Genomic DNA, 26645 nt, shown 5'->3' with positions numbered 1-26645 from the left:
TCCTTTTATCGTCCTCAAGCTCCTCAGTGAGTCTAGAGACACTCATTAGCACTCACACCACCGCTCCATTCCCACGGCTCTCGGCCCCGCGCTACTTGCCACAGAATTATGAATGAATGATACATCGTCAATGTATCATTCTCATATTAATTGTTCATTGTTTTCAGTAAAGTCAGTATCATCAAACAATCTGACAAAAGATCAAAGAAAATGTGTAATATGAATCATTTTTATATTATAGTTTAAATATTTTTAGCAGCAATGCTTTATTTAGCATGATGGGGCATTTATAAATCCATGACTTCCGAGGCACCAGTTTTGTAAGCATACAGTTTCACACATCTTTACATCTAAGATGTCCCTGTCTTCCTCTTAGCTGCTGGAGCAGGCCCTGGTGATAGAGGAGCAGTTGCGTCGGGCTGCCTACCTCAACATGACCCAGGACCCCACTCACCCAGCCATGGCCCTCAACGCCCGTTTTGCCGAAGTTGAATGTCTAGCCGAGTCCCATCAGCATCTCAGCAAGGAGTCGCTCGCAGGAAACAAACCTGCCAATGCTGTCTTGCATAAGGGTAAGGAAAGTGTGTGTGTGTGTGTGTGTGTGTGTGTGTGTGTGTGTGTGTGTGTGTGTGTGTGTGTGTGTGTGTGTGTGTGTGTGTGTGTGTGTGTGTGTGTGTGTGTGTATGTGTGTGTGTGTGTGTGTGTGTGTGTGTGAGATGGGTAGGTTTAGGGGCAGGGGCAGTGTAGGGGGATAGAAAATAAGGTTTGTACAGTATAAAAACCATTACGTCTATGGAGAGTCCCCACAAAGATAGTGAACCAGATGTGTGTGTGTGTGTGTTTATCTTGTAAATATCTTTAAATGAGAAATTAAGTATCAGAGGGAATATGTTTGTGTGTAACTCTGACAAAGTTTGCTGGCGTCTTGAGAGTCTGATAAAGGGCTTCTGGATAGATCCAGTGGGAGCAGTGTCCCTGCCAGCCCTGATATGGGAACAGTTCAAGCTCACAAGGCGCTTTTAAAATGTCCTGGAGTTTTCTCAAGCGTATTTTTTAATCTGTAGCGATAAACCATTTATTGGATACAAGTTCTCTTGGCATGTCACTTTTATTATTGCCTGAAATTGCTGAGAGAACTGCTAATAAATTTCATTTTTGACAATCAGAATCAATTGTTTCACTTTTAGTTCTCTTTCTGGGCCGTGGATCGGTTTTCAAAGCTGAAACTGATTAAAAAAAAGTGCCTATTTGTTTCAAAACCAATTAAATTTTAGTATTATTTTTTATAGTATTTTAGTATTTATTAATATTTTCAATCAACTCTTATTTGTATATGTTCAGTGTTAATTTAAGTTTTAGAATATTTGTTGTAATTTTTTATAAGTTTTGGGGTGTTTTTATGATTATTAATATATAATTTCAGCATTTTTGTATTTTTTTTATATGTATGCATGTTTTTTATTTATTTTATTCATGTTATGTTTTACATCTAGTCATTTTTTTTATTCATTTCAGCTTTATTTATATTCAAGAATTTTTTTTAATTAAATAGATTTACTTTTACTTCTATTTAACATTAACAACACTGTTCAAAACCTCTGTTCTGTAAATATTTGATCTACTTGTTTTGAGACATAATGAAGTTCATAATGTTTAATAAAGAATATAATAATGCCTCCCACTCCCTCAACATTGTGACTATGACGAGTAAAAACAGGCATGCTTGAGAATCCTGTCCATTTTAGGGTCGCATCTTGTGACATCATGTCTGTTTTCTGGTTTGTTTACATGTTTTTGGTCCATGTTACGTTCATATTTCATTTGAACTGCACTGGCTTGAAAGCGGACAGAGACATCGTTTCAGCAGTATCGGTCCGCTTGTTTGGTTAGCACCAGGGTTCAGATAGCAGCGTTCAGACTTATTCAAATGAACCACACTAACAGAGCAATCACACCAGAGTTCGATTAGGCACACCCTTAGGCAGTTTTTAAATAGTTAAGGGTTAGTTCACCCAAAAATTAAATGTATTTCATTAAGTACTCACCCTCATGTCACTGGACACCTGTAAGACCTTTGTTCATCTTCGGAACACAAATGAAGATATTTTTGTTGAAAGCTGAGAAAGGCTTCAGAAAGGCCTCCATTGGCATTCAGTGCATTCCCACTGACCCACTCACAAGACCCATAAAGGCACTAAAGACATCGCTACAAAGTCCATCTCACTACAGTGGCTGTACAATAATTTTACCAAGCGACGAGAATAGTTTATGTACACAAAAAAAATCTAAATAATGACTTTATCCACCAATTATTGTCTTCCGTGTAGGTCTCTGACGTGAACTCACGCAATAGCGGCGCTCCTCCTCTTCCGGGTCATTATTCGAACCGCGGAGCTGCGTCATATTCTTGAGCATGTGTCGAGTTCACGTCAATAACTTGGTGGATAAAGTCGTTATTTTGATTTTTGTGCGCACACAAACTATTTTCGTCGCATTGTAAAATGATTGCACAGCCACTGTAGTGAGGTGGACTTTGTATCGATGTCTCTAGTGCCTTTATGGGTCTTGTGAGTGGAAATGTACTGAATGCCAATGGAGGCCTTTCTGAAGCCTTTCTCAGCCATCAGCTTTCAACAAAAATATCTTCATTTGTGTTCTGAAGATGAACGAAGGTCTTACATGTGTCCAGCGACATGAGGGTGAGTAATTAATGAAATCATTTTCATTTTTGGGTGAACTAACCCTTTAAATTGAGTCTATTAGCAATTATACTTTAGTGCTTTTTAACTTTAATAACAAATCCTGTGTGCTCCTTTTAGTTTCTACAACTTGGCATGTTGTAATAATGGACTACTTTTTGTAGTTCTTAACCAACTGGAGGAGCTTCTGAGTGACATGAAGGCAGACGTAACGCGGCTCCCAGCCACGCTCTCCAGAGTCCCGCCAATCACGGCCCGCCTGCAGATGTCGGAGAGGAGCATCCTCAGCAGACTGGCCAACAAAGGCAACGAGACACACACCCCGCCGGTAAATACGCAAACACATGAACATATTCACACAGATATTAGATAATTATAAAATATACTATCATTCAAAAAGCTGGGGTCAGTTCTTATGGTAACACTTCACTTTAAGGCAGGGGTCTCAAACTCGCGGCCTGCAGGATGATTTTTTGTGGCCCCCTACTTGACATCAAAGTTTAGTGTAAGTGCGGCCTACGTGTTGTTCTAAAAAGCATCTTTTTGCGGAGTCGTTGCATGTGCCACCCTTGCCACACTTTCTGCCTCACATCGTGTGTGTGTGTGTGTGCGCGTGTGTATGTGAGAGTTAGCTCGGCCCTCCCTCATGCAGTATAATTGGTTGACACTGCGTGATTGACAGGAACAGTGGCTGATCAGACAGTCCAAACAAATGTGGTCTGAAAGCACTCAGATGGCCAATCAAATCAAAGTAGACGGGGTTTACGTTCTCTTTTCACTCGTGCAGTCTTCTTCACACACACACACACAGACCAACGTGTCCATCCATGCTCTCATTCATTGATGAACATTTTAATGAAGAAGAAAACTATATGAGAGCGGATTAGAACTCGTAACATTTGAGACAATTTAGACCTCTGAGGAACTCAAATATAAGCAGCGGATGTACAGTATTGTTCAAAATAATAGCAGTACAATGTGACTAACCAGAATAATCAAGGTTTTTAGTATATTTTTTATTGCTACGTGGCAAACAAGTTACCAGTAGGTTCAGTAGATTCTCAGAAAACAAATGAGACCCAGCATTCATGATATGCACGCTCTTAAGGCTGTGCAATTGGGCAATTAGTTGAATTAGTTGAAAGGGGTGTGTTCAAAAAAATAGCAGTGTGGCATTCAATCACTGAGGTCATCAATTTTGTGAAGAAACAGGTGTGAATCAGGTGGCCCCTATTTAAGGATGAAGCCAACACTTGTTGAACATGCATTTGAAAGCTGAGGAAAATGGGTCGTTCAAGACATTGTTCAGAAGAACAGCGTACTTTGATTAAAAAGTTGATTAGAGAGGGGAAAACCTATAAAGAGGTGCAAAAAATGATAGGCTGTTCAGCTAAAATGATCTCCAATGCCTTAAAATGGAGAGCAAAACCAGAGAGACGTGGAAGAAAACGGAAGACAACCATCAAAATGGATAGAAGAATAACCAGAATGGCAAAGGCTCAGCCAATGATCACCTCCAGGATGATCAAAGACAGTCTGGAGTTACCTGTAAGTACTGTGACAGTTAGAAGACGTCTGTGTGAAGCTAATCTATTTTCAAGAATCCCCCGCAAAGTCCCTCTGTTAAAAAAAAGGCATGTGCAGAAGAGGTTACAATTTGCCAAAGAACACATCAACTGGCCTAAAGAGAAATGGAGGAACATTTTGTGGACTGATGAGAGTAAAATTGTTCTTTTTGGGTCCAAGGGCCACAGGCAGTTTGTGAGACGACCCCCAAACTCTGAATTCAAGCCACAGTACACAGTGAAGACAGTGAAGCATGGAGGTGCAAGCATCATGATATGGGCATGTTTCTCCTACTATGGTGTTGGGCATATTTATCGCATACCAGGGATCATGGATCAGTTTGCATATGTTAAAATACTTGAAGAGGTCATGTTGCCCTATGCTGAAGAGGACATGCCCTTGAAACGGTTGTTTCAACAAGACAATGACCCAAAACACACTAGTAAACGGGCAAAGTCTTGGTTCCAAACCAACAAAATTAATGTTATGGAGTGGCCAGCCCAATCTCCAGACCTTAATCCAATTGAGAACTTGTGGGGTGATATCAAAAATGCTGTTTCTGAAGCGAAACCAAGAAATGTGAATGAATTGTGGAATGTTGTTAAAGAATCATGGAGTGGAATAACAGCTGAGATGTGCCACAAGTTGGTTGACTCCATGCCACACAGATGTCAAGCAGTTTTAAAAAACTGTGGTCATACAACTAAATATTAGTTTAGTGATTCACAGGATTGCTAAATCCCAGAAAAAAAAATGTTTGTAAAAAATAGTTTTGAGTTTGTACAGTCAAAGGTAGACACTGCTATTTTTTTGAACACACCCCTTTCAACTAATTGCCCAATTGCACAGCCTTAAGAGCGTGCATATCATGAATGCTGGGTCTCATTTGTTTTCTGAGAATCTACTGAACCTACTGGTAACTTGTTTGCCACGTAGCAATAAAAAATATACTAAAAACCTTGATTATTCTGGTTAATCACATTGTACTGCTATTATTTTGAACAATACTGTACACATTTATTCACTCATGCGAAGAATCTCAGGACTAATAATATATTGGACGCAAATTATTGCAAATATTGTTTGCAAATAGTCCCAAATAGATTATTTCCCAACCAGAATTAGACCTAGAATTTTGTTCACTGTTCTGTTTGACCTGGATATGGCCTTGCTTTGAATAAATCTATTATTTTAAATAAAAATAAAAACATTTATTATTTCAGTATTTATCATTTCAGTATTACATAATGATTTAATTTCTATAGGCTATATATATATAAACGTGTAGGCAAGAGAAGCCTATATAAACCATTCATGTTCAGAAAGAAATATTCAAATTCAGAGGAAGTTCATGTTCAGAAGAAACATTCATGTTGAAGAACTGTTGATAATAAAGATTGAGAAGATTGGATCAGTTGTGCTCTTGTTTTTGTTTTTTGTGGAATACTTGAAGCGGCCCAGCCTGACCCAGAGTCTACCGCCAGCGGCCCCCGGGTAAATTGAGTTTGAGGCCCCTGATTAAGGTGGCGTAGTTACACATTACTACGTGTACTTACTATAATAATAGCAGTAAATGATGCATAATTACAAGTAATCAACCCTAAACCACACCATAACTCTATAGTAAGTACATGTTGTTAATTAACATTACTCAGTATCTGTTTGAATGAGTAAAATGTAAACGTCACCTTAAAATAAAGTGTAACCATACATTTAAAAACATTTAAAAAAAAAATTCAGCAAAGACGCATTAAATTAACCAAATCATATCAGAATGATTTCTGAAAGATCCTGTGACACTGAAGACTGGAGTAATGATGCTGAAAATTCAGCTTTGACATCACATGAATAAATTACATTTTAAAAATCACTAAAATAGAAAAGAGTTTGTTTTATATGCCTCTTGTGAAGAGCACCGTTTATTGCTTACAAAACGTTCTACTTCCCACTTCTGAAATCGTGATTATGAGTTTTTAAGCTTTTAAGTGCTTTGTTGTCAGAAAAGAACAGGAGGACACCAGATTTATTCTAGCCTATTTATTGGGAAAATCGTATTAAAGTTAAAATGACATTAAGCATTGACAACCATATAAACATTCACAGATCTATTATCTTGTTGGCAATTCTGGAATTATAGTTAAATACAGGCCATTTTCACTGTGTATAAAACATACAATACGCTTCAAATGATAATTTATATGTGTAAATATGCTGTTAGCTGTTGGGGAAAAAGCTTAATAAATAAAGCATACCAGTCACAGCAGCATTCGTTCACTCCTACGCCATGTTTAAAGGGATAGTTCACCCAAAAATGATTTACTCCCCTCAAGTCATCCTAGGTGTAAATGACTTTCTTCTTTTAGAAGAATGAAATCTGAGTTATATTAAAAATATCCTGGCTAATGCAAGCATTATAATGGCAGTGAATTGTTGTCTCATTTATGAAGTCCATAAAAGTGCATATATCCATCATATAACTGCTCCACACAGCTCCAGGGGCTTAATAAAGGACTTGTGAAGCAAAGTGGTGCATTTGTGTAAGAAAAATATCAATATTTAAAACTTTATAGACTAAAATAAAATACTTCCGGCAGAAAGCTGTACGCAATTCGACTTATGACAAAAGAGTAACCCCTGATGCGATGTATCGGAGAAATCGTAAATCGATTCATACACCAGTTTTATTTTTATTAACCCCCCAGAGCTGTGTGGAGTGGTTATATGATGGATAGATGCACTTTTATGGACTTCATAAACGAGACGACAATTCACTGCCATTATAATGCTTCAAAATTATTTCAGAGTATTCCACTGAATTATCATGACTTGAGAGGCCATTCATATCCAAATTTTAACTTGGAAACTTGTATTTACGATAAGTCTGATTGCATGTGAAGGCAGCATATGTGCCACAGTGTGTTGTTGTCTATGTAGACTATCTAGCACACTAGAGTGTCCCAAATGACGCACTGTACACTATTCACTTAAAGGGTTAGTTCACCCAAAAAGGAAATTGATATCTTTAATGACTCGCCCTAATGTCGTTCCACACCCGTAAGACCTCCGTTCATCTTCGGACACAGTTTAAGATATTTTATATTTAGTCCGAGAGCGTATGCAAGTGTATGCACACTATACTGTCCATGTCCAGAAAGGGAATAAAAACATCATCAAAGTAGTCCATATGAGACATCAGTTAGTTCATTAGAATCTCTATGAGCATCGATAATACATTTTGCTCCAAAAATAACAAAAACGACGACTTTATTCAGCATTGTCCTCTCTTCCGTGTTTCTCCAAAAAGATTCATACGGTTAATGAATCAGTGAATCGACAATGCTTCGTGTCGCCAATATCACATGATTTCAGCGGTTTGGCGCGATCAGAACTGCTGAAATCACGTGACATTGGCTACCCGAAGCATTGATCGATTCACTGATTCATTAACCGTTTGAATCTTTTTGGAGAAACACGGAAGAGAGGACAATGCTGAATAAAGTCGTAGTTTTTGTTATTTTTGGAGCAAAATGTATTTTCGATTCTTCAAGAGATTCTCATGAACTAACTGATGTCTCATATGGACTACTCTGATGATGTTTTTATTCCCTTTCTGGACATGGACAGTAAAGTGGACATTGACTGTATATGCTCTGGGAATAAAATATAAAATATCTTAAACTGTGTTCTGAAGATGAACGGAGGTCTTACGGGTGTGGAACGACATTAGGGGGAGTATTAATGACATACATTTTATTTTTGGGTGAACTGACCCTTTAAACACTGATGATAGCACTTCGCTTCGTAAAGTTTAAATGGATGAATTAACTTGTGGGATCATCATATTTACTTGTGTGAACGACATATTTACTTTTTGTTTGTGCTGGATACAGTGTAATCAGATTTTAGTCATTAATATGCTTTAAAGCCACTGAAAAAAACAAATGACATGAGCATTCTTCTTCTTCTTCTTCTTCAAACTTCTTCAAGGCCACAAAATACCCTTGGGGTCCAGAGGGTTAAACAAGTCCCTTTGGTTTCTCAGATGCATAACGTTCTCTCTCTCTCTCTTTCACTCTCTTTATCTAGCCTATTCCTTCAGGACCGTATGCCACCCCGCAGAACTTCGGCCCTCCCTTCACACCTGCACCTTCAGCGGCTCTCACTCTAGCTGGGGCCAACTACACCCAGATGCCCCCTGGCTCCTTCATATCAGGTCAGTTTTGCTGATCAATCCCCAAACAAAACAAAACCAGACCAGCCTCCAGTGGTCTCATACTCGGGTTACTCTGAACCGTTATAAAGGCTTTTCAAATGCACTAATGATCTATTTCAATTAACTGCTCATAGTAAACCGAGAAGTAGAGCGACTGATACTTGAGGCAGGCTGGTAAATGAAGAAGCAGTTAATTCGAATGCTTGTGATGGTTTTAGAAATGGTCTGCCTGTGTGTAGAAAAAGAGAGAAGGAATTCTACACATAAACTTTATTAAGTTCTTAAATAGCAAGTTTAATTGAGAGTCTAATTGAAATCTCCTTTGACCAGCTGGGGGTATTGACATGTTTGGTTGGGTTGAAATTTGAAAGGCAGATTTGCTCGCCATCTGTTGCTCATGGCAGTCTCAAAATGTGAAAACAAAGTGCTTCTTGTATGCAGTTCTGGATTAGAGCATCTGCTGGATGCCTTAAATGTGACTAGTGAAGTGAATTTTTTGAGATGTTAAATTCTCCTGTCGCAGCTTAATATGCAGAGACAGCTATAAGTAAGCCATTCATAGGCTGATTCTGCTGAAAGTGTAAACACTGTGGCTCTGTGGTGCTATCCAAACATTGATCTGCAAAGCTGAGCATCCAATGGTTTGAGATAGGGGCGGAGCCACCTGTTTGAGCGGCCAATGGCAGATGTGGAGAGGAGTGTTATGAAAACCTGTTTGCAAAAAGTCATTATTTTATTTCTGCAGTTCCTTCTGGTGACACAAGGAGTGTAGTACTTCACCTTTTAGGGCAGAGGAGCTCTGGGTAACATTAGTAAAGTGTGAATTAAACAGATTTGTAAAACACCAGTGAATTTAGTTTTAGTTGTGAAAGAGAAGTAATATTTTTGAAACCTTCCCGATAATGAGGTCTAACTACAAATCCAACAAAACAATAAAAAATTTCGTAACATTTTTTAAATTGCAGTTGATTGGCTAAACTCTTATGTGAATATGTATCTTTACCTACACACTGCACTTTGTCCAGTATCTAGTCAGTAAGTGACTGAGATTTTTATCATTAATTGGTTCACAGATTGTAATTCTTTCGTCATCAGATTCAAACTGCTGTTTGAGTCTTTTTAACTGATTCATGAATTCAAGTGAATCATTTCTTTGAGAATTGTGAATTTATTTTATTCATTTTCCAGTTAGTAGCTTTAATGTTTCCGGTTAAACTAAAAAAACTTGAAATGTTGCCTTGAAATCATTTTAAGTTTTTCATATAAACTAAATTGCCAAAAGTTTTGGGACGCCTGCCTTTACATTCACATGAACTTGAATGAATGACAATCTTATTCTTAATCTGTAGGGTTTAATAGGAAGTTGGCCCGCCCTTTACTCTTCTGGGAAGGCTTTCCTCAAGGTTTAGGAGTGTGTTTATGGGGATTTTTGACCATTCTCCTAGAAGCGCGTTTGTGAGGTCAGGCACTGATGTTGGACGAGAAGGCCTGGCTCTCTGTCTCCGCTCTAATTCATCCCAAAGGTGATCTATCGGGCTGAGCTCAGGACTCTGTGCAGGCCAGTCTAGTTCCTCCACACCAAACTCACTCATCCATAACTTTATGGACCGACGCTTTGTTGGAACAGGAAGAGGCCATCCCCAAACTGTTCCAACAAAGTTGGGAGCATGAAATTGTCCAACATGTCTTGGTATGCAGAAGCATTAGGAGTTCCTTTCATTGGAACTAAGGTGCCGAGCTCAACCTCTGAATCCCCCTCCACCAAACTTTACACTTGGCACAATGCAGTCAGGCAAGTACCATTGTCCTGGCAACTGCCAGACCCAAGCTCGTCCATTGCTCTCTGTGTACTGTTCTTGAGCTAATCTGAAGGCCACATGAAGTTTGGAGGTCTGTTGCTATTGACTTCTGCACACTGTGTGCCTCAGCATGCGCTGACCCACTCTGTGATTTTATGTGGCCTACCACTTCATGGCTGCGTTGCTGTTCTTCCCAATTACTTCCACTTAGTTATAATACCACTAACAATTGACTGTGGAATATTTAGTAGGAAATTTCACGAATGGACTTATTGCACTGGTGGAAACCTATCACGGTACCACGCTTGAGTTCACTGAGCTCCTGAGAGCGACCCATTCCTTCACAAATGTCTGTAGAAGCGTCTACATGCCTAGTGCTTGATTTATACACCTGTGGCCATGGAAGTTATGGAACACCTTAATTCAATGATTTGGAGGGGTGTCCCAATACTTTTGGCTATATATATATAATAGTATAATCACCCTGGACTACACTAGTCATCCTGTATGCTTGCAAAGACTAAGCAAGCAGTGATTTAGTAATGGATAAATGATCTGAATGGATAGCGCTTCATAGCTTTTACTCATGATTAACGTGGCAAAATCAACACGTGATTCAACATCCCTCTGTTTTTCTCTCTGTTTTTTTCTCGCTTTTTCTCTCTCAGTCTATTTGTGTTTATGTGGGCGTATATGTGTGTGTACAAATGCTCTATTTCACAATAATTTGTGAGGTCAGTGTATGAGAGGCTGGATTTGAGATTTCTCTATAAAGCTCTTTGAAGATGTAGCATTTGATTCTTTTAAAAAAGATTTAATCAGTTACCAAACTTCCTATGAACCTGGAATGATTTGTGGTCCACAGATTTAATTTAGTATCGACTTTTTTTAAATCATAAAAAATGTCTACAAGTTTAAACCCTTGCTCAATATGTCACTGTTCATAAATGAAAACACATATTCTGTCCTTAGTTAAAAAAAAACTAAAAAAACATTGACATCGGTCACACTTTACGTATTCATATTTCTGCAAAAATATGATTCTGGTTAGGACACTTAATTGCTTTTTAATTTGAGAGGGCCCCCTGTGGGATTTTGGCTAAATAATTTCACGTTCTCAATCTTTGGTCCAAGAGAACAGATTAGCCCTGCCAGTGAGTTTATTGTTTCAATATTAGCTCTGTAGCAGCATATGTGTGCAGGAAGCAATGAGAAGAACAAATGTAGTTGTTTTTGTTTGCCATTTTCTGTTTATTCTATCCGAGGTCCAACTCTGTCCATCGTCCTGACTGTTTTTACCCGCACAGAGTCGAAGGGTTTCTGGATTGAGAGTCCTGATACCAATCTTTCTACCGCAGCGTCTAAGGGAGGCATATTTTCTTGCCATGGTGCTTTTTCTGAAAATGTCATTACAGTTATCCAGAACCTTAGCTGTGCCAGGAATCGCTCAGCCGAGGGAACATTTTTTTTTTGCTTTTCTACTCAGATATTTTTAAGAGGGTAAAAAAAACCCATAAAGAAACACAAATGTGCTCGTGCCTTTTACGCCGGTTTTTCAAACCCCCTGGAGGCAGAACTAGACGCTCACCCGCTCTCTCCGTCTGTCTCTCTCTTTCTCTCTCTCTTTCAGTCTCTGTCTGTCACTGAAATAGCCCCGGACTTCAGATCCTGGTGGGTGTAGAGGCTGATTGGGTTTGTTGAGGCTGTACACACTGAACCCTCGCCTGGCTAAAAATATGCCCCACTTGGGGCCCGTTTGAACCCTCTGGTCCCTGATTGAGACAACTGCGGTGACCCCAGCTTAAACCGAGATGAAAACAGCATGCCAGACTAAACAAAAAATGAGAGAGAGAGAGAGAGAAAAAGATATAAAAGAAAAGAAAAGAGAAAAATGAAGGACAGACTGTGTTGATCCGTTTAACGTACTCCATAATAGGACATTTTTTGGACCCGGTCAGACATCTCTCTAAAAGACAGAAGGAGAAGTGAGAGGGAGGAGAGAGACAAAATGGAGTGCGAGCACCTCGGTAGAAATCCTAGCGGACGCCGTAACATCGCTCTCAATCTTTCTTAAAGTTGTCAGAAATAAAGACCTTGGCCAGCACGTCTTGTTTTCTTTTTTAAGTCATTGCCACTTAAACTCTTAGCGTTTTACATGTCATGAACTTTACGGAGCAAAAGGTTTTAGACACATTATGTCAACACAGATTTCTTTGGCTAAAACCGCCCGAACCGCTAACATCTCTCTCGCAGCCAGTGGATGTCCTGACTCTGGCTCTCAGGATTACTGTAAGAGCGGGAGGTTCAAAGCTGCTTTTTCTTTGGTCGAGAAGGCCTCCTTCCAGCCTCCTGCCTACAGTTATAGGGTTTTTTTTATCATTCAATATTGTGGACTGATACTGTCCCACTGATTGACCGCTCCCTACCCCCCAGTGTCTACAGTCTGCCCCCTTTCTGCCTCCACAGAAGCTACGTCCTGCCTGAAGACCAAGGAGCATGACGTGCTGCAACGCCAGAGGGTGGTGGACCTGTGGAAGGACGGCAAGTCGGAAGGGTCAATTGGGCAGGAGCTCCGAATGCCCAAATCCACCGTGCACAGCATCATCGTCAAGTATCGCCTCAGCAACACGGTGGAGAACCTGCCACGCAACGGACGGCCCAAAAGACCATGACCTAAAAGAGCAATGGATGGAAGACGAGAGGAAGAACGAGACTGTAGAATGTGAGGGGCAGAAAGGCTAGAAAAATGATAAACTGGTAACAAATTAGACAGGTTGGGAGGGTATATAGAGGTGGGAATGTCTGAAAATAATATAGCGGGCTAGGAAGAGCTACTGAACTTCTTGAGAAAAGATTTTCAGGCTAAATGGGTAATAAGACTTGGACAAAATGAGCGAATGCAAAAGAGAGAAATGAAGTAAGGAAAAGAGAGCTGTTTGGACGACGAAAACACAGACCTCTTCTTCCACTTCTGCTCTTTCCAGCACTTTTTTTTCTCTTTCTATCTTGCTTCCACTCTCACTCTCTGTCTCCCCTTACCCCCTCCGTTCTCTTTCTTTCATCTGTCGGTCCGAGAGAAGTCCCAGCTGATTAATTCTTCATTTGGCCAAAGGAGCGAGAGTGCTCGTTTAAGTGCCCAAAACCTTCCCTCCCTAATTCCTCCACAAATCACTGTTTCTCTGCATCCCTTTATACAGTATCTCTCTTTCTTTTATCGTTTATCCTTCTCTCTTTCTCTCACACGCAGCCTCTCATAATGTCAGAAGTGAAGGATTCCAAAGACAGCAGTTTTTCCAAAATACCACAAGTTTGTTTTCTGTCATTAAAACCCCTGACCCAATCAAATCTGTTTTGGAACTGAGGCACAGTGGAGTGGAACTATCATTTTTTTTCTGGAAACTGCGGATCTCACAAAAAAATATCCAGCCACGGACTCTGCGTTCCTAAACCAGGACTGTGAAATGTTACAGTGGCATGACACCGCCCCATATATACAGTATGAAGACTGGCTGATCTTTTGCAACCTGTCCAGAGGGCTGAAGCAGATCTGATTTGAGATCAGTTTTATGGTTTTCCCAAGCTGATCCTGAGTCAGAAGTCCTTCACGCTGAGCGTGCACATGACTCAACCTGCCTGACCAAATTCCTGCGTTGTGCTAGAGCCAGATTCAATCCCCAGCAGGACATTTATACAGTACATGACTGTTGTATGAGAACTCCCTGCATTCTGCAAAAATGCACAAACACACCCACGTGTGCGCAAGCACGCATACTTGAGAGCCACTTAAGTAGCTCTTTATTTTCCATCACGGGGTGTGTTTTATTGTGGTGTGCTTGCGTGCGTGTGTGTGTGTGTGTGTGTGTGTGTGTGTGTGTGTGCATGTATTATCAATGGACTGAAGCTAATTGTGGATATGGCTGTGTTCGGTTGGGGTTGGTACTGTACGAGTGAAGCTTCAGAAGGTTCTTCTGTGCGAGTGATTAATTGTGTGAGTGTTCTGGCTGTTTGGATAGGCCGGGTCACTGAGGCCAGCTGCCATCTCTGCATGTTTTTCTGGTTTACCGAGAAGTAGAGAGACTGAGACTTGAGGCAGGCTGGTAATGCAAAACTGGGTGCCCTCAGATAATGTTTGGTTGGACAAAGTGGCATACAAAGAGAAATGTTTGAAATGAAGACAAAGAAAGAGATGATCTGAGTAAGAATAACAATTCAATGGTGACTAATAATTACTTTGATAAGCGATTAATCTGTTGATTCTTTCATCTATTAATTTGAATGAAAAAGCCTAATTTATAGTATATATATACTGTATAAACAGTTATTTGTTTTATAAATTACATTTTTGTTTTTTACTGCCTATAATGTTTATTAAAGCCCTCCTTTATGCATATACATACATTATATGCATAAAGGAAGGCTTTAATGAACATAAAAGGCAGTAAAAATACACAATATTGCCAAAAGTATTGGGACATCCCTCCAAAATCATTTCCGATCACTTCCATGGCCACAGGTGTATAAATCAAGCACTAGGCATGCAGACGCTTCTACAAACATTTGTGAAGGAATGGGTCGCTCTCAGGAGCTCAGTGAACTCAAGCGTGGTACAGTGATAGGTTTCCATCTGTGCAGTAAGTCAATTCGTGAAATTTCCTCACTACTAAATATTCCACGCTCAACTGTTAGTGGTGTTATAACAAAGTGGAAGCAATTGGGAAGAACAGCAACTCATTCATGAAGTGGTAGGCCACGTAAAATCACAGAGTGGGGTCAGCGCATGCTGAGGGTCACAGTGTGCAGAAGTCACAGACTTTCTGTAGAGTCAATAGCTATAGACCTCCAAACTTCATGTGGTCTTCAGATTATCTTAAGAGCAGTGCGTAGAGAGCTTCATGGAATGGGTTTCCATGGTCGAGCAGCTCATCCAAGCCTTCTATCACCAAGTGCAATGCAAAGCGTGGGACGCTGTGGTGTAAAGCACACCGCCGCTGGACTTAAAAATCTTTTAAACAGTTTCAAACAGTTTCTCTGTCTGGCAATCTGATGGACGAGTCTGGGTTCGGCAGTTGCCAGGACAACGGTACTTGCCTGACTGCATTGTGCCAAGTGTAAAGTTTGGTGAAGGGGGGTTTATGGTGTGGGGTTGTTTTTCAGGGGGTGAGCTCGGCCCCGTAGTTCCAGTGATAGGAACTCTGTTTCAGCATACCAAGACATTTTGGAAAATTTCATGCTCCAAATTTGTGGGAACAATTTGGGGATGGCCTTTTCCTGTTCCAACATGACTGCACACCAGGGCACAAAGCATCGGTCCATAAAGACATGGATGAGCGAGTTTGGTGTGGAGGAACTAGACTGGCCTGCACAGAGTCCTGATCTCAACCCGATAGATCACCTTTGGGATGAATTAGAGCGGAGACTGAGAGCCAGACCTTCTCGTCCAACATCAGTGCCTTACCTCACAAATGTACTTCTAGAGGAATGGCCAAAAAAATCCCATAAGCACACTCCTAAACCTTGAGGAAAGCCTTCCCAGAAGAGTTGAAGCTGTAATAGCTGAAAAAGGGTGGGCCGACTCCATATTAAATATTATTATTATTATTATTATATACATGTTAATTTATAAAAATAAAAAAAACAGATACGCAAACATTCCCAGACATACATTTTGGACACAATTTTTTTAAATATATTTTAGAAATGAGGCTGCATTTATTTGATTATAAATACAGTAAAATATTGCAATATTGTAAGAATATTAATACAAATTAAAATAACTGTTTTCGATTTGAATATATTTTAAAATGTAATTTATTCCTGTGATCAAAGCTGAATTTTCAGCATTATTACTTCACGGTTACATGATCCTTCAAAAAAATCATTCTACTGTGATGATTTGCTGCTCATTTTTTTATGATTATCATCAATGTTGAAATCCATTATGCTGCTTAAACCATCCTAAACAAAATTCTGGATTCTTTAAAGGTGCACTATGCAACTTTCTGTCCAGTTGATGACGCCAAGTGTGAGCGCAACATCTTGGGACATGTGGTCTTCACATCACAGCCGGTGTAAAATAGGACTCGGGCAGAAATCACATTCATGTATGCGGTTATTAACGTTACTGTAGTGTAAAGCAGAGCAGGACCGAGTGTTGTGGAGCTGAGCACGGCCGCTGGAGCGATTGTTACACAAACACACGGCTCGCGAGCAGCGGGACTTTTATTATGACGGGACGGGACACAGTCGCCGGACGCCCGCACTAGTCCTGCGTTTCTGGTCATGAGTATAAGGTAAAGCAGCTCTGTTTATCATATTAGATACATTTAAGTGTGTTTAAAATGATTACTCTGTGCGTTCGCTCGGCGCTGCTGTGACTTGTTTACACTGCTAAGAGAGAAGCGCTTCTGCCAAATAAAAGCGAGGGTAACACAGATATGACGCGATTGACAGGCGATTCCCTCAAACACAATGCTGACACGTCCCGGTCCTTAGTTAAAATAGCAATTTTCTCACAATTTACAAATAGTTGGAAACATTTGGGATATTGTAGGTACTCAACTGAACAAAATATATAACACTGGCCTAGTGGTTTTTGGATATTTTACTGCAAAAATACTACATAGTGCACCTTTAATGAATAGACAGTTCAATAGTTTTAAAAAAAAATGTTCATAGGATTGTTCATGTCTTTATTGACACGTTTGATCAACTTGATGCTGAATAAAAGTATTCATTTCTTTTAAAAAAATAAATCGTAGAGACCCCCAAATTTTGAATGGCAATCTAGTAAAATGTTTTCCTGTAAGTTATGTCTTATTAGTTACTGCTCTGTTAAAAATATTTTTTTTTTACTTGTGTTGTATATAGGATTTTAATTAAGTGATTAAATATGGCATTTTAAATCTAAATTTAACATCAAACAACACATTTTAAACAAAAATATAACTGACCTTAATTTCTCAGCCAATTTTACACTAACTGAAGTCTTTTAAGTAATACAACAGTCGATTAATAGATAGATAATGATCTATATATAATGATGATAATGATTTTTATTGTATTATTATTATTGATTTTATCAATTAATTATTGCAGCTCTAGGTATGAGAAACAGACAGCTTGGGAAGAGAGACACATCTAAGAGAAAGAGTCAGTGAATCAGTCAGAGAGAGACAGTCTGACACACGGTCTGAAAGAGACATTTTGTATGAGAGAGAGAGACAGTCTGAGTAAAAGATGTAGTCTGAGAGAGACAGTCTGGGACAGAAAGACAGTCTGACACGGTCTTAAAGAGACATTTTGGAAGAGAGAGAGACAGTCGGAGTAAAAGAGGTAGTCTGAGAGAGACAGTCTGGGACAGAAAGACAGTCTGACACGGTCTTAAAGAGACATTTTGGAAGAGAGAGAGACAGTCGGAGTAAAAGAGGTAGTCTGAGAGAGACAGTCTGGGACAGAAAGACAGTCTGACACGGTCTGAAAGAGACATTTTGGAAGAGAGAGAGACAGTCGGAGTAAAAGAGGTAGTCTGAGAGAGACAGTCTGGGAAAAGAAGCAGCCTGAAAGAGAGTGAGACAGTCTAAGCGAGAGGCAGCCAGATAGATCCAAGATTGTTGATTGTAGAAGCAGAGAGTCAAGCCACTCCGAGATCTGAATCTGAGTAATGAATTATTTTCCTTGGCTCACGCTGCAGGAGTGTGAGTATGCAGTACAACGCTCAGAGATATGAAAGTCACACGGCAGCTTTCTAGCTCAGCATTTCCCCCTTGTAAAGGAGCCCCAGCGCATTCCAAGCTCTCTCCAGACGCGTTCCCATCTGAAGGCCATGCATTCTTCCTCTCTTTTTTGCATGTTTACGAAACGGTGCCAGTCTTAATCAGATAATTGAACTCGAGCGCTAGCGTTAGCCTGTTCCAGTGCACACATTTCTCTTTTTTTTGCACACTCAAAAACTTTAATCTCAGCCAAAACCTGTAGCACAACAAACGACTCTGGTGTTATTGTCCTTGGAAAAACTTTGGTTGTGTAATTTTGAGGAACCCAAGCCAAGAGGGATTGTTCCTTTGAAGATCATGCAACTGCTCCTCAGTGCACTGCATGTTTAGGCCTGAGACAAAACAGGTACCCCGAGTGCTCGATCAAGGTGGCTGTCAGGGTATTGTGCAACCAGTAAATGACATTTTCTCTTGAAATTAAGATGCAGCGTCTGTAAGCTGTGTTCATCTACTAGAGTAATAGTAGCACAATATTAGTCTTGATATTGCAGCAGGAGTTATGTAGCCTGGAATTTGGGTTGGAGTTAATTCTTCAAACCTAAGGTATTAAATGCTATATTCCTGTGTACTAAATGTTGGTATAGAATAGTTGCAATCGCAAAATTCAACACAGCAGATTTGTGTGATCAACTTGAACATGAGCAAAATCTGCGTAGGCAACTTTTTCTCCCTCACGTGAAACCCAATGGCTTCCTATTAAATGTTTTCCTATTAAAATGATGATCTCGGCCTGTTAAATTTCACAGAGCAACTGTAAATGTGACCACAACTTGACACTCATTCAGTGTGTAAGCTAATTATAGTCACTTCATGCGTTCCTTGACTACAATAAGTATCAGATTATAGGATGTTCACGGCTGGAGAGTTAGACGTTGTTTGTATTTTATACGTGACTTGAAGAATGGCAGCAAATGTGCTTGTCATACTGACCGTCATACTCACAGTCATACTGCGAGTTTGCAAAAAAAAAATCTACAAATACAGCAAATGAAGCTAAAGGATTTCAAACACTATACACTCACTATGTGCTTGTGTGTGGTGAACTAAAATGCTCAGTACTGTTTTCCTCACATATAGCTCTTTATACAAGATGAGGTTTTGTATTATTATTATGTATGTATGGTATATAGTATACTCTGATTGTATGCAAGTTCACCCATTAAAGGATGTCCACAATGTTTATGTTTTGTTTGTTTAATGTACAATCAAGCGGCAACCTCCACTAGTTTTCTTGAACCCAATACGGAAGTGACTTAAGCCTAGATCAGACTGCACAATTTTGAAACTCGTCGGGTCACTGCTCTTTTCACACTGCATGACTATCTGGGGTATCATTCAGTCACTGCTGTGTTCACACTGCACGATTGTTTGACGACAGGAGTTCACACTGCATGACTGAACAAGAGGAAGAATCACCGACAACTCTCTCGCAAACTACGTTTCCCGAAATACACGTGCGATGTGACAAGTAAACAACGCGAGATCACACGTGCGTCAGACCGGAGTTGTTGCGCGAGACTTTGAATTGTTATTAAAATGATAAACTGCACAAAGTTTACTTCAAATTGTAGGTTTGCTGATTTGTGGAGAAAAAGAAAAAAAGATTATGGCGGAATAAATAGTTGGAGAGACAGAGGGAGCCAGGATTGTCTCTGCAAAGAGAGTTTGAGGAAAATAAACAATTTTGTAGTGTGCTGCTTCTGCGGCTGGATGAGCAAAGGTTTGGGCTTTGTTTCTGGTTGATAAAATTGTAAATATATCTATTAAAATACTGATATTCTGCTCTATAACTCTTCCCTATACCTCCTGCTGCCCTGTATCTCACTCTTTCATTGGCTGTCGGTCATCGCCGATGTAATTTTCAGTCAGAACGCATTTCACACAGCCTGACAAGCCAGACCCACATCAAGATGTCTGGAAACTCACCATTGACAGCTCAATCCGAGGGGCGGATAAACGGTTGTCTTTCAAACTCCCTCTGCACGCGATAGGATAGCGCTACACCAACCAGAGCCACGAAGGTGAAACAGAGCTTGTTGACAGATTAATCATTCGCCGTATCCGTTCGGCAAAACTCAGAACACATCTTCCCTTCTTAAGAATGACTTCAGTGCCGTTCTTTGTTCTTTTCTCAGAGAAAAGCTTAACTCCAAGTCTTTCAGAGTCGCGGTCAAAGCTGATTCGAAAGACCGCCGCCGTTCGCCAGTTTCTGTGTTTACTAGAAGCACGCAAACACAACTCTGCCGTCATCATTATGGTCCCGCCCACCGACTCTATACACGATGTGATTGGCCCGGCAAGAGTTAGGGGAATACAGCTCAGAAGGGTATTGAGAGTTGCTAGACGACACTTGCGGGCAGATTAAATTTGCTGCCGCTAGGGTGCGTCTAGATTTCTAGGCTACATTTCACACAGCAGGAGTTTCAATCGGCGACAGGTCCAGATATTTAGCATGCCAAATATCTTGCGGGCGTCGGCAACTAATCGGCCATTCTCTCTGATCGCGTCTTTGATCATTCACACTACTGCGTGATTGTCACTTGCGTGCACGAGCACAGATTTGCCTATAATCTCGGGCATTTGTCGGCGATTTCACAAAACCTGTGGGCGACTCAAAATCGGGGCAAAAATTGGGCAGTGTGAACTCGGTTTTAGCTGCAGTTCATCGACTGGCCACTAGGGTCAGAGTACAGACTCCAGAAGGGATCAGAATCTCATTGAGCCCCATGTTAAAATGCCCAACTTTACAACAGAAAAAAACATGTTTACAGCCTGATACAAATTGTGGTTTTGGTCTATACGGCTAATTTTGCCCTTCATGACCACTGGGAGGGGTTAATATTTTTTATAACTCATTCGTTTACATTATATAAAGCCTTAAAGTTCTGCATAATTAAGGGCGTGGCCACTATGAGTGACAGGTGGATAGCCCTTTGTCTGCGGTCTGTTAGTCATCACGTCACCTAAGCTCCGCCCACGTCCTGCCTCTTTGTCCATTTTCAGTTATCCGGGAGTGACGTGCTGGCAAGATGGCACCGGCCGACTTTGAGGCTTCAAAAGGCTCTCTTCAGAAACCTACGGGTGATTTCACAGACACAACGTCTATATTTTTTTTACAGTCCATGTGTACAATACACAGGTTCTGTACTTGGTTTAGGTTCTGTACTTGGTCCGCTCTTATTTCTCATTTATGTACTGCCACTAGGTCAGATAATCAGACGACATGGTCTTTACTTTCACAGTTATGCTGATGATATTCAGATTTATTTCACAGTTAAACCCAATTTAACTCATCCTTCCGCTTCTGTTAACTCATGCCTTCAGGAACTTAAAACCTGGATGACTGATAACTTCCTACAATTAAATACTGATAAAACGGAAATCCTGTTGATTGGCCCTAAATCTCAAAATTTGCAACATGATGGCATTTTCATTAATATCGATGGTGTACGGATTAACCCTTCAAAAGTTGTGCGTAATCTGGGGGTATTGCTTGACTAGATGTGGATAAACGCACTTTGGAGGTGGGTAAACGCTATTTCCGAATTTTGGGAGGTGCGTAAATGGCATTTACGTCCGTTTAGCCTCCACTACGTCCCTGCTTATAACTGTGTACAAGCACATCATCTACACTTTCCCCCGGTCTATTGCCTTGAATGCTGGGGAGGAGCAGGAATACTCAGCGATACGGCAGTGATCATCATGACTTCTGAATTTAAAATTCAGGAACAACTTCATCCTAAATTTAGAAGGAAAAAAAAATTAAGTGCAAGCTTGTGGATGAATCATGATTTCTGTGAAAACATTCGCACGTTTTTTCCACTCAAGTATGTGCATATTCACGGTTAGTGAATGAAACCCAATGAGATGGAAAGTGGAAGTCCGAGCCGGTGAGAAATGGAAAACTCAATAATAATACAGTTTGGAAGGTCAGGTTTTTGATTTCAACAAAAAAAAAACTCATTGGTGTACAAATCATTAACATCCCTTCCTGTGTGTATGTGTTTGCTTGTCTGCCTACAGTGTTGAACGGACCCCCCATGTCGGTGAAGAAAGAGAGGGAGGCAGAGTTCCTGATGGCACGGAGGGAACAACGCAGCGGGGAGGTGATCTGCATCGACGACTGAACTCAGCGACTCCCAACCCACACACACACACACACGCACACACGCGCTGACTCAGTCAAAGGACGTCTGCATGCAAACGTAAACACGACTATTCCTGAACACACACATGCACACATGCACACATGCACACGCATTTTAACGAATGAACAGACTACCCTCAGTATCACGGCAGCACTTTCACAACACCTCGAGTTACAGCTACTCTGAATTCAGCAGAGCTTACACTCGCCTTTGGTTATTTCCTACCGAATACATACGTGCGCATATACACACACACAAACATTTTGTTTCCTTTCCTCTCATAACTATCTGTTCCAAATCAGCCTCACATTTTAGAAACCATCCACACGCTTGCGTTCATCCGAAGTCCCGTAATCTCGCCAGCGCCCCTCAAAGCAGACATGAAGCTGCATGTATGTGGAATAGCTTCACATCACCCGCAGTGATTTGTTTTCCGACAGCATGCACCTCACAGTCGACGGTTTAGGCTTGTGCATTGAGCTGTGCCTACTCTAGCATAGTGCAGTCTTTATAAGAAAGCCCTCATCATAAGCTAGCATGACATAAACAAGCTTCAATCCTAAAGCAATCTTTTAAAGTGCCCCTATAATGCTTTATAGGAATACCTTTCGTGCAGTGTGTAACATCGCTGTTTGTGAATGTAAAAGGTCTGCAAAGGTTTAAAGATCAAAGTGCACCACAAATAAAGTCTCCGAAATGAAAGAATCGATTCTGAACTACTGAAACGAGTCAGCAGTAATTCCAGTCTCACTTCTGGATACAAACCTACGTAACAATGTAATACATTTGCATTAGGCCAGTCTATGCTCTTCATTGGCTGCCCACAAACGTCTACTTTGACTCTCAAACTCTGTAGTTGTAGCTGAGACTGGAAGAGTTTGGTTTGTGGTGTCGACATGTCATGTTTTCAGCACTGATAATCCACTTTGCTGCACTTTAAAAGCTTGAGGACTCGCGCTGGAATTGATAAGGAAAAACTGATTTCATTGTTCCTGTTTGTATTAGTGTGTATCAAGCACTGAGGAAGATCCGGTGCTGAAATTCAGATATTTTCATGTCTGCCATTTCTGACATGCACTGTAAGCGGTAGACCAATCAAAACAGACTGGGCCGTCTGACCAATCAGAGCAGAGTAGACTCTTAGTAGGAGGAGTTAATTAAGAGAGACTAAGGCCGTGTGTCCACCAAAGCCTTTTTTCACGCTGCTGGCTGGCGTTTTCAATTGTTTTCAATGAGAGCGCCGCGTTTTAGAACGCCTGGAGCGCAACAAGGCGCTGAGCAAGTATTTCACGCTCACGCGCTGAGCACTCAGCGTTTTTTACTGGTTGCCGAGAGTTGAAGAATGTTCAACTTTGAGTAAAACGCAGCGCTCATCACTGTCACTCTTCACTCAGCCGTCCAATCACAGTGGAGAAGGGGCGGGACAAACACAACACAGACCAACTGCCACATTCTGCGTGTCGTCATCAGATGACAACAAGCAAATAATAATGGAATAAAATGATTTAAAACAAAAGCCAGAGCAAATACTTTACATTGTATCTGCAATTTTATATAGAATCAATACAGGAACAAACTACCTGTGAAATTAGAAAGACCTCCGCGAATTTTCCGTATCATAACAACAAGCAAGTCTCAACTGACGAGAAAAAACGCTGCCTGCCAAAACACTCTCAAGCGCTCACAGCGAGGAGTTTTCAGCTGGCTAAAAACGCTTTGGTGGACACACGGCCTAAAGGCCCTATTTTAAGGATCTGAGCGAATGGTCTGAAGCTCATGGCGCAGGTGCACTTAAGGCGTGTCCGAATCCACTTGCTAGTTTAACGACGGAAAAACGGTCGGCGCATCAGGCACATGATCCAAAAGGGCGGCACCTAGTTAATGAGTCACGGGTGTGTTTTGGGCGTAACGTGCAATAAACCATTTAGAGTCCCTCCCGTTCCCTTTAAAAGCCAGTGGAGCTTGCACTAAGGCGGATTCGCTGCACATGGTGGAATTTGCGAGTGGAAAGACTAAACGCTTCTCCAGAGAGGAATTTTTTATTTTTAATATTTAAAAAATGTTGTGTGCTGCTGCGCTTCCCTGTGTGTTTAATAATCTGAGTGTACGCGTATTGTGCACTCGCCTATAGGCGCATATTATTAACGCTCCCTTTATATAACACAAAAACTTTAGAGCAGGTTTTTGTTGGTCAATCAGTCGGTTTCAGTTCCTCAAAATAGCAGCACGCCAACAATGCGCCTGAACACACCTGGTTTTCAGACCAGGCCATGGGCGAACAGTTGGGCGCAAGTGCATTTGCTGTTTAAATTTGGTGCTGGATGTGAAAAAGATAACTCAGTCAGGTTGAAACCAGTAAAAAACACTTGTGTCGTGGCTGTCGTCGCACTGCGCCGAGTGTATGACAGGGCCCTGAATCTTCAAACTAACCGTTTCAGACTCTTTGAGAAATTAGGTGATGTGCAGTGTACATTATGAAAAAATGTACGTGTTTTTTGACCTTGGATTTATGTAAATCATATGTCAAAATTGTAGGAGACCTCCAAAACTTTACAATAGCATAATAGGGGCACTTTATGTTAATGTCTGACAGGGATTGTTCACCTCAAAATGAAAATCAAGTCATCATTTACATACCAAGCCTGTTTAACTTTCTTTTTCCACAGAAGGTATTTAGAAGAACTGTTTTTTTGTCCATACAATGAAAGTCAAAGGGGATAACATTGGACCCCATTGTCTTTCATTGTACGGTCAAAAAAAAATCTGGATATATTGTTACAAAGACGAGTCAAACAGATTTGGAACAGAAATTAGAGACAAATTTTGGAGTGAACTGTGCCTTTAAGGACATTAGGGTTTACATATAGTGATGATTTGGGAGGATTTGCACATATTTGGCAAATTTTCTGCATCTTTCTGAGAGAAAAAAAAACAATAGGTAAAGATTATGACCTACCATGACAGTAAGGAAGTAATGTATTAAGTGTGATTCAAACAGTATTGTCTTGGGTTTGTTATGAAGATATTTAGCCTTATATTGGGACATCAAGCATTGATGTGTAGAGTTCCCTGCCTTTTTAAGTATTGACCCTTAATCTTGTGTTACAGTGAGGTGAAGAGGGTTCGTCTTCATACCTCCCTAATAATGTTCAAGATTGTTACTGAAGCACGTCTGGCAGTCCTGCACTTTCCAAACTCCTCTTTCTCTGTCATCACTTCACCCTCACCTTCTTTCATTCACACGTCACTCCCATCCTTTATTCACATTTCTACTTGTTTTCGCGAGCTCTTTGATATTGTTTGCGTATTTAAACTCGGTTTCATTGCGTTCTCCCGTTTTTATTTCTTGTTATTACGACTAAGATTATTGTTGTTGCTCTTGATGTTGTCCTTGATGTTTGATTGCAAAGCTTCTACCAAATGAAAATAATAATGATTAAAAAAAAAACATTTGAAACATTGATGCATTGTATGTTTGGTCCGTGACATTTCTCTATAGCGGACCTCTTGTAATAATATTCCATGACGAGGTTGAACGGACTTCGTAATGATCGATATCATTGCTATCTTACGGGCATCGCTTATATCTAGATTCGGGGCTTGCAAACAAATAACCTGTATGCAGTGGATCACGTGTAACCGTGAAATTGAAAACATATGAATGCATATATTCAAATCAGCAAATGAAATTCCTTCCGCAGTGTTTCTTTAGGATCTTTGGCTCCTACAACTGCAAAGCCTTGTAATGTAATCGCCTTAAATGGTAATACAACTGTAAAGGGTGAATCAGCAGATGTGAACTAGCTGCAGTTGTACTATCCCTATAGCTAGGCCTCGATTTCACCAGTTGAAATGTTAATTTATTTGCCCCAGTCCCCCAGTATAGTTCTGAAATATCCTTAATTTCAGTGCTTGGTATTATTTGGGAGAGTTGTGTCAAATCAAGCACTTTCGGTCCATTTTTCATTTCTGTCTTTTAACATTTACTTTTTATTTTTTAGTTTGTTTCCTGCTAAGCGTTACTGTGTACGTTGTGATTCCAGACAGTCAGTGACATTGTTGTGATCAACATTCGGCACACCGAACGGAACATGTTAATAATGCATCTTTCTCTCTTTTGTTTTGTTTTGTTTTGTTTGTAATAAAATAAAAATTCAAACGAACAATTTCTGGTTTCCTGTGCTTGTTATGAAGTTACCAGGTTGGGAGAATTTGATCAGTTTAATGATATATGTCTATTAGGGGTGTAACGGATACATGTATTCGTCCCGAAGCGTCGCAAGTAAGACGACGAAAACAGTAGTGATGTTACGTTCGTGAACGAATCGTTCTTTTTAAACGAATCTTTTAGGTGAACGAATCATTCTCGTTCACGTAGTCTATTGACTCATGTTTCTCGTTCACTGAAATTCCTCCCTCCCCCGCAGCGTGGCGCTATTAGCAGCTCT

General features: G+C 40.4%; 1 protein-coding gene across 3 annotated transcripts in view; it reads left to right on the top strand.

Moving 5' to 3' along the window:
- chd3 (chromodomain helicase DNA binding protein 3) overlaps positions 1-26355 on the top strand; it is a 100291-nt gene extending 73936 nt beyond the window's left edge. For 2 of the 3 annotated variants that reach the window (XM_067446442.1, XM_067446433.1), the window contains exons 37-40: positions 377-572; positions 2864-3027; positions 8352-8478; positions 12744-16924. In XM_067446442.1, coding sequence (XP_067302543.1) covers positions 377-572; positions 2864-3027; positions 8352-8478; positions 12744-12949 — 693 coding nt within the window. In that variant the 3' untranslated portion in view covers positions 12950-16924. Of the gene's footprint in view, positions 1-376; positions 573-2863; positions 3028-8351; positions 8479-12743; positions 16925-22072 lie in introns of those variants that run through there. The other variant, XM_067446450.1, reaches the window with a different exon arrangement.
- The last annotated feature ends 290 nt before the right edge of the window (positions 26356-26645 follow it).

The sequence above is a fragment of the Pseudorasbora parva genome, chromosome 1 (assembly GCF_024679245.1).
Source record: "Pseudorasbora parva isolate DD20220531a chromosome 1, ASM2467924v1, whole genome shotgun sequence".
Taxonomy (NCBI): domain Eukaryota; kingdom Metazoa; phylum Chordata; class Actinopteri; order Cypriniformes; family Gobionidae; genus Pseudorasbora; species Pseudorasbora parva.
This window is presented reverse-complemented; position numbering and strand designations above follow the sequence as displayed.